The sequence below is a fragment of the Rhea americana genome, unplaced genomic scaffold (assembly GCF_003343005.1).
Source record: "Rhea americana isolate MKP2758 unplaced genomic scaffold, rheAme1 scaffold_394, whole genome shotgun sequence".
Classification (NCBI taxonomy): Eukaryota; Metazoa; Chordata; class Aves; order Rheiformes; family Rheidae; genus Rhea; species Rhea americana.
The window spans coordinates 417,838-429,433 of NW_028186528.1; the positions used below are offsets into that span (position 1 = coordinate 417,838).

Here is an 11,596-nt window from a genome sequence, read left to right on the forward strand (position 1 = left end):
TGGGGGGCAGCGGCTGCACCCGGTTTGCTCATTTTCTCCAAATAAAATGTACCTCCGTGGCCGGGCCCCAACCTGGAAAATTCCAGCCTGAAAGATAAAGGATTGAAAAACGATTAAAAGCAGAGGCTGGAGCAAAGCGCCCTTGGCAGCGGGAACCCGCCCCGCGCGGCTGCTCCTGGGCCGGGCGGGAGCAGGGCCGCGCGCCCTGGGGCCGGGCGGCAGGGAGCTCAGGGCTCCGAAAACCRTGGGGGCGGCCGAGCTTCGGCCCCCGACAGCAGCACCGCTTCGGCCGCCGAGCGCCACGGCCCTGGAGGCAGAGCCGGGGCTCCCCGCGGCACCCGGGACTCCTTGGGGCAGCCGGGGCTGGCGGCGAGGCCGGCCGGGCCCCGCAGCGCCGGTGCTGCGCCTGCTCCGGACCCGCTGCCGCCCAGGCAGGGCGCAGGCGGGAGGCAGCTGTGTCGATAGCGGTGGGATTTGGGGAAGGAAGGGCTGGACTGGGTGAAGCGTGGCTTCTCGCACTCCCGAAGCTGCCAGTAAATACCTGGCTGGGCCGCGGCCGGGCAGCCTGCAGCACCCGCGAAGCCTCGCCTGGCGCGGCGCCGGCAGCCGGAGCCCCATGCGGCCCGGTCTCCCGCAGCCCCGCGCCCCGGCAGAAGGGGCAGCGCGCCAGGCCCGGGCGCTTCGGGGCGCCCCGCGGCTCGGTGGCCCTCGGAGCCGGCGGGGCTGCGTGCCCTGGACGGGGGGAGCACCGCCGAGGGCCCGTCCCCGGGAGGACGAGGGCGACGTCAGGAGGTCCTCGAGGCTGGGTTGGGCTGCTCGTCTCGCCTGCCCCCGGGGACATCTGGCAGTCGGGATCGGGATGAAGTAACGCTGGATGATGCGCAGGGCCGGGCCTCATTTGAAACTTGGGGCCTCCGTTTCTGTAACACCTCTTCGCAGCGGGGGAGAGCCCCGCGGGGGCGGCCCGGAGCCGGGAACGCTCCCCCCCGCGCCCTGACTCATCCCGCTGCCCCTCCAACAACAACAGGAAGCCRCGGGCGGCCCTGCCCGCCCGCCGCGCTGCCCCAAGCCCAGCGGGACGCGCGGCCGAGCCGCCCCGTGCCAGGAGCCTTCCCGCAGTAACTCCCGGAGGGCTGGGGCTGGACGGCGCCCCCGAGAGCCCGTCTGCCCCCGAGCAYGGCAACGGCAACGGCAGCGCCGGCGCGGGGCCGCAGGGGCGCAGTCCCGTGCCGGGGGAAACCCGAGCAAAGGCGGCTGGCGGGTCGGCTGCTCGCCCTGCAGGACTGAGGAGCCATCCGGAGGGCTCTAACACAGCCCTCGATGACTGCAAATGCTGTGCAGAGGATTTAGTTATTATTATTAATAATTTTATTTAATTTTTTTTTTTACAAAAAGACACCCTTCTGTCTGCCTTACAAAATAGATGTATGCAAACYTGTACTAGAAAAGAGCTTTCCCAGAAGAAATGGGAAATAACCATGTATAAATATTCTCTCCGAGTTCTTAAAGCTTCAATTGCTGGTTCGCCTTCTCGGCACTTCCTTCGATGCACGGCGCAGGGAGGCCGAGGGGCCCAGCGCCTCGGCTCCTGCGGGGGACGGGGATCTTTCTTTATTGCTGCTCACATCAACTTCCCAGGGAGTTCAGAGTCACGGGCCGTGCTTAGCTGAGGGACCCTTTGTTACCAGCACATCAAGGCCCCTTAGCTAAGGCACAGACGACTTTCTTTTTAACAGTAGCTAAAAAAAGAGTCAACCCAATCCCCAAATTAAAAAAAACCTTCTCTTTTGCTACCCACATTCTACGTGGAGTCACAGAAATCAAGGCACTTAGTCATATGCTGAGCGGTAAAATTAGTGTCTACTCCCTAAGTGTGTAAGCCTCTCAGAAATTGCACGTTACGAGTTTTGGGTTTCCGCCTTAATTTAGTTAACTCCTCAGTGTTCCTTGTCCCGGAAGGGGCCCAGCCCTGGCAGTGTTACTGGAGCGTTCCCCTCGTCTCAGTCCGGGGCTCTGCTCTCCTGGTAGCCGGTCCCCCCTCCGTTTAGAAGTAGGATGGCTTTAGTGCTGTGGTGTTGTTGTTGCTGGGGTAGTGTGACTGCATGAGCGGCACCTCACACTCCAAGGTGTTCGACAGCATCGCGGTCTCTGGTCCCTTGTGGCCGTGGTTGCTCAAATCCCCRTTTTCCAGGCAGGCTTTCACGCCTTCCAGCTCCAGGGGGCTGGAGTCCACCCCAGCACTGGCGTTTGTCTTTGCCCGACGGTTCCGGCGGTAGTAGGTGACTGCAGTGACCACCACCACAAGCAGCAGGATGGCGGCCAGCGCGGGGACAATCATGAGAGTGAGGTTGCTGTCCTTGCTCTGGGTGACGGGCGAGTGCTGCTGGTGGGTCACCTGCAAAGTCTGCACCTCAACGCAGAACTCCTCCTTGGAGACCTTCTCCCCYAGCGGCCCGATGCAGACGCGGTAGGTGGAGTTGGGCTTCAGTGCCCTCACGGTGTATTCAGAGAGCGAGGCTGGTAAGCGGAGCATCACGGGCCGCTTGTCTGGCCCAGAGAGATTTCGGTAGCTCAGCCGGATACCCTTCAGCTGCGCTTTGGACTGGACGTAGTTCTGCAAGTCCACTTTCAAGGACGTGCTGCTGACCTGCTTGATGCTGATCTGCCTGCTCTGAGTGGGGGCCTGCGTGGCTGGTGACGCCGTTGTCCTCCTCACCTCTGACTCGCAGTAGACCCCAACGAATCCCTCTGGGCACAGGCACTCCAGGTGGTTTTGTCCATCCAGCTGACAGGTGCCGCCGTTCAGACACGTGCGAGGGGGGCAGATCTGCGTCGGGGCGCTCGTGGGGCCCAGCGGGGCGCTGAATGGCATCAGCGTGGAGCTGCCTTGCGGGGCCCTGGCCTCCAGGGTGGGAGCAGCAGTGCTGGGCTCCAGGGACGGGCGGACGCTGGTGGGGAGCAGAGCAGGCAGCTGCAGTGTGGTGGTGCGTAGGGTGGTGGTCGTGGTGGTGGTCGTGGTGGTGGTGGGGCAGCCAAAGTCAGCGTACTGCAGGTGGTGGAGCAGCTTGCCTGAGTTTTTTGGGGGGAAGTGGCACCGTGTCTCCTCAGGCCGCCGGAGGACCACGCCGCTGGTGTTCACCCAGTGCACGAGCCAGCTCATCTGGCAGATGCAGTTGAAGGGGTTTCCTGCAGCTGTCATGGCTCGGAGTCTCGGGAAGAATCTGGAGAAGTCCCGAGGGATAGTGTTAATGTTGAGGTTGCTGATATCCAGCTCCTGGAGATTGTGAAGGTTGTGGAAGTCCTCTGCCAGCAGCTGGGAGATCTGTGCATTCCCAGCCAGGTTGAGCTTGGTGAGGCTCCCCAGCCGCTGCAGCACCGCTGGGACACGCTCCAGCAGGTTGTCAGASACATCCAGTTCATGGAGGTTGTTCTGGGTCTGAAAGAGCTCCTCATCCAGGCTTGTTAGGCCCAGGCCTGCAATCTTTAGAGACTCAATGTTAACAGCGTGGAAGGCCCCAGGTGCAATAGCAGGGATCTTGTTCCAGCTGATGTCCAGCAGCAGGAGGTTGGGCAGGTCGAGGGGAGGCACGGCCCAGAGCTGGTTGTTCTGCAGTTTCAGCTCCAGCAGGTTCTCAAGAGTGTCAAACGCAGCAGTGTGGATGTGCTGGATCCTGTTCCTCTGCAAGTAGAGGCGCTCCAGGAGCCGCAGCCCGTGGAAGGTCTCATTGGTGATCTCTTGCAGCTGGTTGGAGGACAGGTCCAAGTTGACGAGCTTTGTTAGGGGCTGGAAGACGTTTTTCTGAATGGTGGCGATCTTGTTTTGTGAGAGGTCCAAGAGCTGAAGGGCAGGTAGGCCCACAAAGCTGTCCTCACTGAGCATCGTGATGCCATTCTCAAAGACATACAGGGACAGGGTGTTCTGTGGCAGCCCGCTGGGCACGGCGTGGCCTCGTCTTGCTGCGCACAGGATGGTCTTAGGATCTTGGCACTGGCAGCCCGAGGGACATGCCTGAATGAGGTCCCCGGGGGCAAAGAGAAGCAGCACACAAAGGATCAGCTGGTTCATGGTGTCGACTCTGCAGAAGAAAGAAACCCAGTCACGGTTAGGTGCCAAGCCCTGCCACCGGGGACAGTTTCAGCGTTCCTGCACGTCTCGGGGCTCTGCATCCCAGAGCGCGGGTGTCTTCCCCCCAGGACAGCAGCAATTCCTGGGCTCTCGGGTGGTGGGGAGCCCCGGCGCTGGGGGCAGGTGCCCCCGAGCCCAGCTCACAAGTGGGGCAGGGAGAGCAGGGCTGTCCCCGAGCTGCCCGTCACGCAGGCACAGCTCCTGCCTCGCCGCGGCCTCCTGGCACTGGCCTGCACACGCGGGGGGAACCGAGCGGCTGCACTGCCAGCCCCACGGCTGGCTCCGTCCTGCAGGGCCCGTGGCCTCTTGCCATCTCCGCGAGCCCTGCCAGGAACACGCCGAAGGGGCTGCGGAGGAAAGTCCCTGCTGCGCTCGTGCCGCCTCTGCGCTGGCTCTTGCCCAGGACAGCCCCGGTGAGAGCGCGACGCGGCGAGCCGGCCGCCCGTGCCAGCTGCGCGCTCTTCCTTCTCCTGCCCGGGCTCGAAACGCCAGCGCGGAGCCCTGCCGGCTCCTGCGCGTTTCCCCGGGCTTTGGGGACGCGGCGCCTTCGCGCTCCCCGTCCCACTCCGGCACGCGCCCCCGCGGCTCRGGCCCAGCGGGAGCCTCCTCCGTCCGCCGCCAGCAAAGCGCCTTCGCCCCGGCGGGCACTGCCCGCGCCGGCGGGGCGCAAACCAAGCGCGCGGGGACGCGCCGCCCCGACCCAACCCGGCCTCTGCGCGCCAGGGAGGGGGTGGGAGCCGCCGGCCGGCCGGCCCGGCGCCGCGCGGAGGACGTTAACCCTTCGCTCGCGCCGCGCGGCGCGGGGCCCCCGCATCCCCTGCGCTCGGCGCGGCCGCCCGCGTCCCGCCACCCCTCTGCGCCCGGCGAGCAGCGCCCGGGAGCCGCCGGCCGGAGCGGGCACGCAGACCCCAGGGCCAGGCTGGACGCGGAGCCCAAGACAGCGTATTTTGGGTTGTTTCTAACACTTATAAGTAAACAAACTGTGACGCACCCTCCAACGTCCTAACTGTGCCAGACAAGGGCGGGAGCTGGCTCTCTCCAAGTGCGGACTACGCCCCCCCCCCGGCTCTGCCAGCACCCCTCGGCCTTCGGGGCCTGGCCCATGGGGCAGAAACTGCTGGTGTAACACCCTCTAGACACCACCGTGGCTAAGCAGGGAGCTCACAGGGATCGGGAGGGAACACCTAAAGGTGTCACCCATATGCCACCCATTGGGTGGCCTTGGCTAAGGCCTTGCCCACCCCSGGGGCTGAAGGAGTCAGGCTCTTCCCCTGCCCCAGAGCACAGCTCAGCCAGCCCAGCCCCCCACACGCCTGCCTGGGGGGACTCAACCCCAGCCAGCAAGAGGGCCGGCTCGGCCCCAGAGCTCGTCCCTGCCATCCGCCTGGGCAAGCACAGAGGTCCGGGAGGGCGGGGGAAGACTTAAAGCGAGCGCCTGCGCCGCGGGAGCTGCCTGAGCCGGGTACAGCAGCGTGCCCGCAGCAGCGCCCGCCGTGCCGCCCCCAGAGCCGGCGGCCTCGCCAGCACAGCTCTGCGCGGCTCCTGCCCACGAYGCCAGGCACCGCACGCCCCGGGGAGCACAGCCCGGTTGGGCTGGCTCCAGCCGCGGCTGGATCCGGGCGCCGGGGACACGGCCGCGCTCTGAGGGCGGCYGAGATGTTTGCAAAGCCGGCGACACGCTGGTGTTACTGACAGCGATACGGAGCAGGAAAGAAAACACTGCCTGCCTGCCTCCGCGCTGGCTGGAGCCACGCTGCCCGCTCCCTCCAGAGCCAGCTCTGCACCTCGGCCCCCCAGCTGGCAGCTGGGGTGTCCCGTTCCTGGCTCCGGTTGGGAGCTGCGGTGATGCTGCGGGCACAGCTCCCCGGAGCGCACGTCCCCCATCCCTGAGTCAGCCGGCAGATGTTGCACCACATCTCTGCCGGCTGCTGCGCCGGGGCAGGGAACGGAGCCGGGTTTGGTGACAGGCCCCAGCTCTGTGCCCGAGCTCAGCTCGCCCCATCCCATCCCATCCCATCCTCGGCTGGCTCAGGGGACGTGACCGGGACAGACCGCAGGGCTGGCACGGCAGGATGGCACCTCGGTCTCTCCCAGCCACGAGCCCGTGCTCTCCGCCAAGGGCGGCACGCCGCTGCCGGCGGGGAGCTGACACGGGGCACAGCCGCGCACGCAGCCAGCCCCGCCAGCGGCCTCTCCGGGCCGCAGCGCTGGCCCCAGAGCTCCCGGGCTCCTCAGCACGGACAGACGRACGGCAGAGCTGATGAAGGGCAGGGATAAAAAGGAGGATGCTCCCTAGGAGGAGCTCCTGAGTGAGGCCCCCCAGGTCAGATGCCCCAGGCGATGTCCTTGCTTTGCGCCGCCCCGCTCAGATGCCCCGTGCGATGTCCTTGCTTCACAARCCAAGTCAGCGGGAGGCCGGCCGGCTGGGCTGCGCAGGGCCCGCTCATCTTTCAGCTCCGTCTTTCAGCCTGTTTAATGAGAGCCCTAATTAGCACAGGGGAGGGGGCGGCGGTGCTGCAGGCATGAGCAGGATGGGTCGTGCGCACAGCTGGGGAAGGGACGGCGGAGCCAGAGCACCCCACGTCCGCACTGCGGTGAGCGGGGCTGTGCCTGGAGCACCGGGAGCGCTCCGCTGATCTGTTTTCTCCTGCCACCCCACGACACAGGGCACRTGGGGGTGGCAGAGGGGGCTCTCTGCAGCCCCAGCTCCCCCAGAGAGACAGCCTGGGCAGAAGGAAGGGACGAGATCGCCACGCTAACCCCGCCACACTGCCGGGGCCGCCTTGCACCCTGCCCCAGAGCCCCTTCGCCAGCCGCCGCCGCCTCCCCCCCTCCCGCCGAACCGCTCCAAGCTGTTAATAGCTGCAGGCAAATAAACCCCCTGCGGCTCGCAAGGGGCCGCCGGCCCCCTGCCCTGCGTGTGTGGGGGGCTACCGGGTCGCGCAGCAGCACGTGCCGGCTGCCCCAGACGCCCCCTCGCCGCGGGGGGCCCTGTCTCGGCCGCGCCAGCRGCGGAGGCCAAGCCGCGGCCGGCCAGGGAGGCAGGGTCTGGCCGCGTCTCGCGCTGCGCCGGTCTGCGCCCTTCTCCTCCCCAGCACTGCCGGGTGGCCAGGGTACAGCCGTGCCGTAGCCGTGCCTGCAGGACACCCCGTCCTGCAGGCTTGGCTCCGGAGCAGCGGCATCGTCGGCTCCTCCGCAAGCTGCGATACCCCGGCCCCGCTGTGCCGCAGGGCGCGCAGCACCGGGGCGGCAGCACCGCCCGCCCCGGTCCGACGGGGTTGACGCCGCGGCCAGCGCGATTCCTCATCCCTTCCCTGGGTGGGTCCACAAAGGTGGGGTGCGCCCCAGGGTGGGGTGCACCCAAGCCGCTGGGCAGGGTCACCACAACTGCCTGAGTCACTTGGCCCGAGCAGCCCTGCCCCGCCACGACCCGCGCCGTCAGCCCCCGCCGCGGGGACGCCAGGGCCCGCACCACCCACGGCGCCGCTCCGCGGTGCGGGGGTCACCCGCAGCCAGGGTGCGCTCCCCGGCTCCCAAGCCGCTCCACAAGACCTCGCTCGCTTGCTGGGACCTAAACCAGGGAGGGCGATACTGGCACTGGCACCTTCGCCTCTGCCCGGGCGCTGCAGGGAAAAGGGTGGCCCTGCTGTCACACAGCAGGTCCCCCTGCACCGGGGCTTGGGCCCGAGCCRAGCAGCGCCGTGCAGCCTTGTGAAACGCTTTAGGGGCAGACAGGACCGGGAGGGCTCTGCTACGGGTGGGGGAGCTCAGGATACGGCCGGAGGGCGCGTGGCCTAGGAGAGAGAGAAGGGCAAGGCAGGTTTGCTTGCTGCTGCAGCAGGGGTGCAAGCTCAGCCGGTCCCCACGCGGCTCGCCCACGCCGGGGGGCTGCCTGCTGCCCCAGCCCCGGCTGTGGGGCACAGGGGCAGCCTGCAGCCTCAGCAGGGTACGGCACCGGCAGGCTGGGGGGGTCAGCGCCTGCTCAACACCAGCCTGCGGGGGTTCAGCGGGGCTGGGTGCAGACCTGTCACCAGTCTCACGGCTGTGCGAGTCCTCGAGGTGCTCGGGGCCGGGTTTGGGCACAGGAGCCAAGCGAGGGCCCTGCAGTACAGCCTCCTCGGGGCCCCATGCGAGCTGCTCTGGCAGCCCGAGGGTGCCTGGCTGGCAGTCAAGCCCTCAGCCCTAGAGCAGCCTCTAACCAGGAACAAGGAACAGGCTTATCTGTAATGGGCAAAGACCTCCAGGTCACCCCTGGAGCAAGGCACGGGGCTGGCTGGCAGCCAGAGATGACAGCACTGACCCTCAGCCAGGACAGAGGCCCRCTAGGACAGCCCAGCAGCATGGGGCTGGGACAGGACAGGAGCTGAGCTGCGGTCCCTTGACCCCACTGAGCGCCGGGTGCCTGGCACACGTGCCAGCACAGCCACKCTGCTACCAGGCCAGGGGCTTTGGATTTAGGACAGCTCTGAGCCCCGGCACAGCCTGCTGGGCACGGCCCACCGCAGGGAGAGGGGATGGCAGGGCACAGAGCACCGGGCCATCCCGGGCGCAGCAGCAGGGCTCTCGGGAGCCTCGGCCAGGCCTGCCGGGTGCTGGCGGGGCACAAGCCCGAGGCTGGGACTCGGTTTTGCAATGCCAGGGTCGGGTTTCGCTGACGTGTCCCATGCTGCAACCAGCTGCTGACTCCAAATCTCTCATCCCTTTAATTATGCTGGCATTTCCTCCCCAGCTGCCAGGCTCCCCGCTCGCCCGGCCCCAGGCAGGTTARTCTGGCCCGGCCATGACCACAAGCATCCCCGCCTCGCCTCCCCAGGAGCACGGGGCAGGTCAGCACGGCACAACGCAGCCACCCCGAGCAGCGCGCTCCACCCTCGATGGAGGAGCACAGCTTGCCGCTTCCTCCTCCTCCTCCTCCCTGCGGAGTACCGCATTCCTCTGGCGCAGACCTCCCCAAAGCACCCCAGCCCAGGCCAGCATCCCGCACAGCCCATCCTCGCTCCGGGCTCGGTGCCTGGGGTGTGCTTTACGCCTTTTAAGTCACTCAGGGGTTAACCCAGCTCTGCAGGGGTTTCCCAGCTTCATACGAGCTGGCAGCGCTTTCCCCTCCGGAACCGGGAGACACGCAGGCAGCAGCAGCACAGGGTCCAAGACAGGGCCCAAGGGATGGCAACGAAGCCCCGGGTCTTCTCGGGGTGCTAAGCCGCCCCGCRGACACCCACTGCCAGCAGCCCGTGAGCACACTCGCTTGGACGCGCTGCCTGCCGCTGCCTTGGCCAGGCTCCCCCAAGCCTGCACCACAGATACTTGCCGAATTATTCATATTTTCCGGCTGCRGGAGGATCTGGGCCCAGATTCCCCCAGTCTCGCTCAGCCTTTCCCCGCCAGCCTGCTAGGGTGGGAGCGCTCTCCCCCGTTACCAGCATGACGTGCCTGTTGTTYCCCTGGGCTCCGAGATCCCGCGGGGAGCTGCCGCCGAGCGGGGCTCCCTGCCCGGGCCGAGCGATGCCCACCGCTGGGGCGGAAGGGAACGCCGGTCCCGCAGACACAGGCAGCAGCACAGTCGCGTGTTTTAGGAGGAGYCAGATGCCAGGCCAAACATCCCGGCAGCCGGCTGTTCGTCACAGCTCGTGTGGATGGGCAGAGCCGGCTGCTAAGGTGGCAACAGGGACTCCCCAAACGCACGCTGCAGGGTGCAGGCTGGTCAGGAGAGGGCAGCAGGGCCASGACCCGTCTCCTGCCCCTTGCCATGGGGCAGAAGGGTCATCGGCAGCTCTCCTTGGGGGRCTGAGCCACAAGGGCCATGACGGGCACAGGGCTGGCCCCGGGCCTCAGCCCCGCAACCCACTGGGGCCACTCAGGCCCCAAACTCCTATTTTCCTCCATCATAGGCTTGTATCTGCTGCCACTCGCGTCCCAGTGCCACATCCACGTGGCAGGACAGCAGGTCTCCCAGGGCGCTGCCAGGGCACAGCCGCAGCTCGCCCCAGGGACGCTCCGCTCTCCCCTGGCTCCAGCCCCCAGCTGGGGCTGTTCCCACCCGGCAGCACCCACGTTGCACCGCCCCACACCAGAGACCCTGAGCCCAGGGGAGGCGGCACAGCAGGGATGTCCCTGCCCGCCGCCTTCCCCGCGGCCACCCACGCCGTGCGGCCGAGCAAGGACCCACGCCGCGGGGCYGAGCAAGGACCCGCATCCGTCCGCTCCCCGACTCCTCGCGCCAAACAAAGCCACCGTTGTTAGCGGCACGCTGCCAGGCCAGTGGCCCGCCTCCGCCCCTCGCCAGCACTGGGGGAGGCCGTGCCGGGGCCCCGTAAGAAGCCAGGCCCTGGGCACCGTCACCGCGCGCCCGCGGCGCGGAGGTGCGCAAGGCCCCCCGTGCGCGGAGGAATGCGGCGCCTTCACAGCCGCCTGGGCAGCCGGCTCGGGTTGCAGGCGCTGCTCTCCTCCCCGGCCCTCCGCCGGGCCGGCCTCCGCGCTCCCTCGCAAGCCCTCAAACAGGCCCGTGTCAGCACGCGCCCCCTCCTGGGACCCAGCAGGGGGGACGCAGGATTAGCCCTTAATCCTCCTTGCCTTCAACCCACCCTGTGCCGGAGCTCCCACCTCCTCCCRGGCTCCCCTCCCTACTTTAATTAAAGTTTCCGCAGCAGCCCCGGAGGAATGCAGGCCTGGTTATTGCATTCCCCAGGGCTCCCGGTCCCCCTGCTCCAGCGACCGTCCCGTCCTCCGCTCTTCCTCCCCCTGGCCCCGCGCTGCTCCTGCCCCTTTGACCCGAGCGCCCGGCCACGCTCCCCGCATCTCAGGTGCCGGGAATGAGAAAAACCAGCAGGGCCGCTTTCCTCGGAGAGGAAACCGCCTCCGGAGTGCGAACACGGGCGGAGCGCGAGGCGCGGAGGCCAGCCGGCCGCGCAGCCCCTCGGCCCGGGCGGGTTCCTGCCCCCCGACTCGGGCGGCTTCCCACGCCCCGAGCACCAGCGCCGCGGCAGGTGAGCCGGGGCGGCAGAGCCAGCCCGGCGAGGGAGCGCTCGCGTCGGGGTGAGCCGGCAGGGCCACGCACGGGCTTGGCGGGGCGCAGGGAGAACGGTCGCCAGTGTCACCGTCCGCACCGGCGCTGCCAGGGCCGTGCGGGCAGCAGCCCGGCCCCGAGCGRGTCAGGCCAGTCCAGCTGAGCCTGGGTCCCAGCAGGACGAGCCCTGCCTATGTGGGGCATGTGGGGGGAACAGGASCAAGGGTCCGGGGCCCAGAAGAGGGGCCCCAAGCACTGCAGTACCTGGAGCATCTCCCCAGCCCAGCGCAAGGCCCAGGAGGAAGCCGGGCATGGGGAGCAGTGTGTGCCCCAGGGGGGCCCGAAGCCCCTCGCAGAGGGGGCGGCAGAGCCCAGCAAGGCGCTCGCCCCACACAGCGCTGCACTGTGCTCCCAGCGGGGCAGCTCCCGGGGCCCCCCCGCAGGCCGGCGCCCCGGCAGGGCCCCAC

The 11,596-nt window shown here is 67.8% G+C and overlaps 2 protein-coding genes across 2 annotated transcripts in view; one reads left to right on the top strand and one right to left on the bottom strand.

Moving 5' to 3' along the window:
- Window positions 1–11,596, top strand: part of LOC146590948 (coronin-7-like) — a 41,604-nt gene that overhangs the window by 21,150 nt on the left and 8,858 nt on the right. Inside the window, exons 10-11 of the mRNA XM_085313735.1 lie at window positions 2,192–2,467; window positions 3,272–3,457. Coding sequence (XP_085169861.1) covers window positions 2,192–2,467; window positions 3,272–3,457 — 462 coding nt within the window. The remainder of the gene's footprint in view (window positions 1–2,191; window positions 2,468–3,271; window positions 3,458–11,596) is intronic.
- On the bottom strand, window positions 1,358–4,445 carry VASN (vasorin). Its single transcript, XM_085313754.1, has one exon. The coding sequence runs from the start codon at window positions 4,064–4,066 to the stop codon at window positions 2,045–2,047; it is 2,022 nt and encodes a 673-aa protein (XP_085169880.1). The 5' UTR covers window positions 4,067–4,445; the 3' UTR covers window positions 1,358–2,044.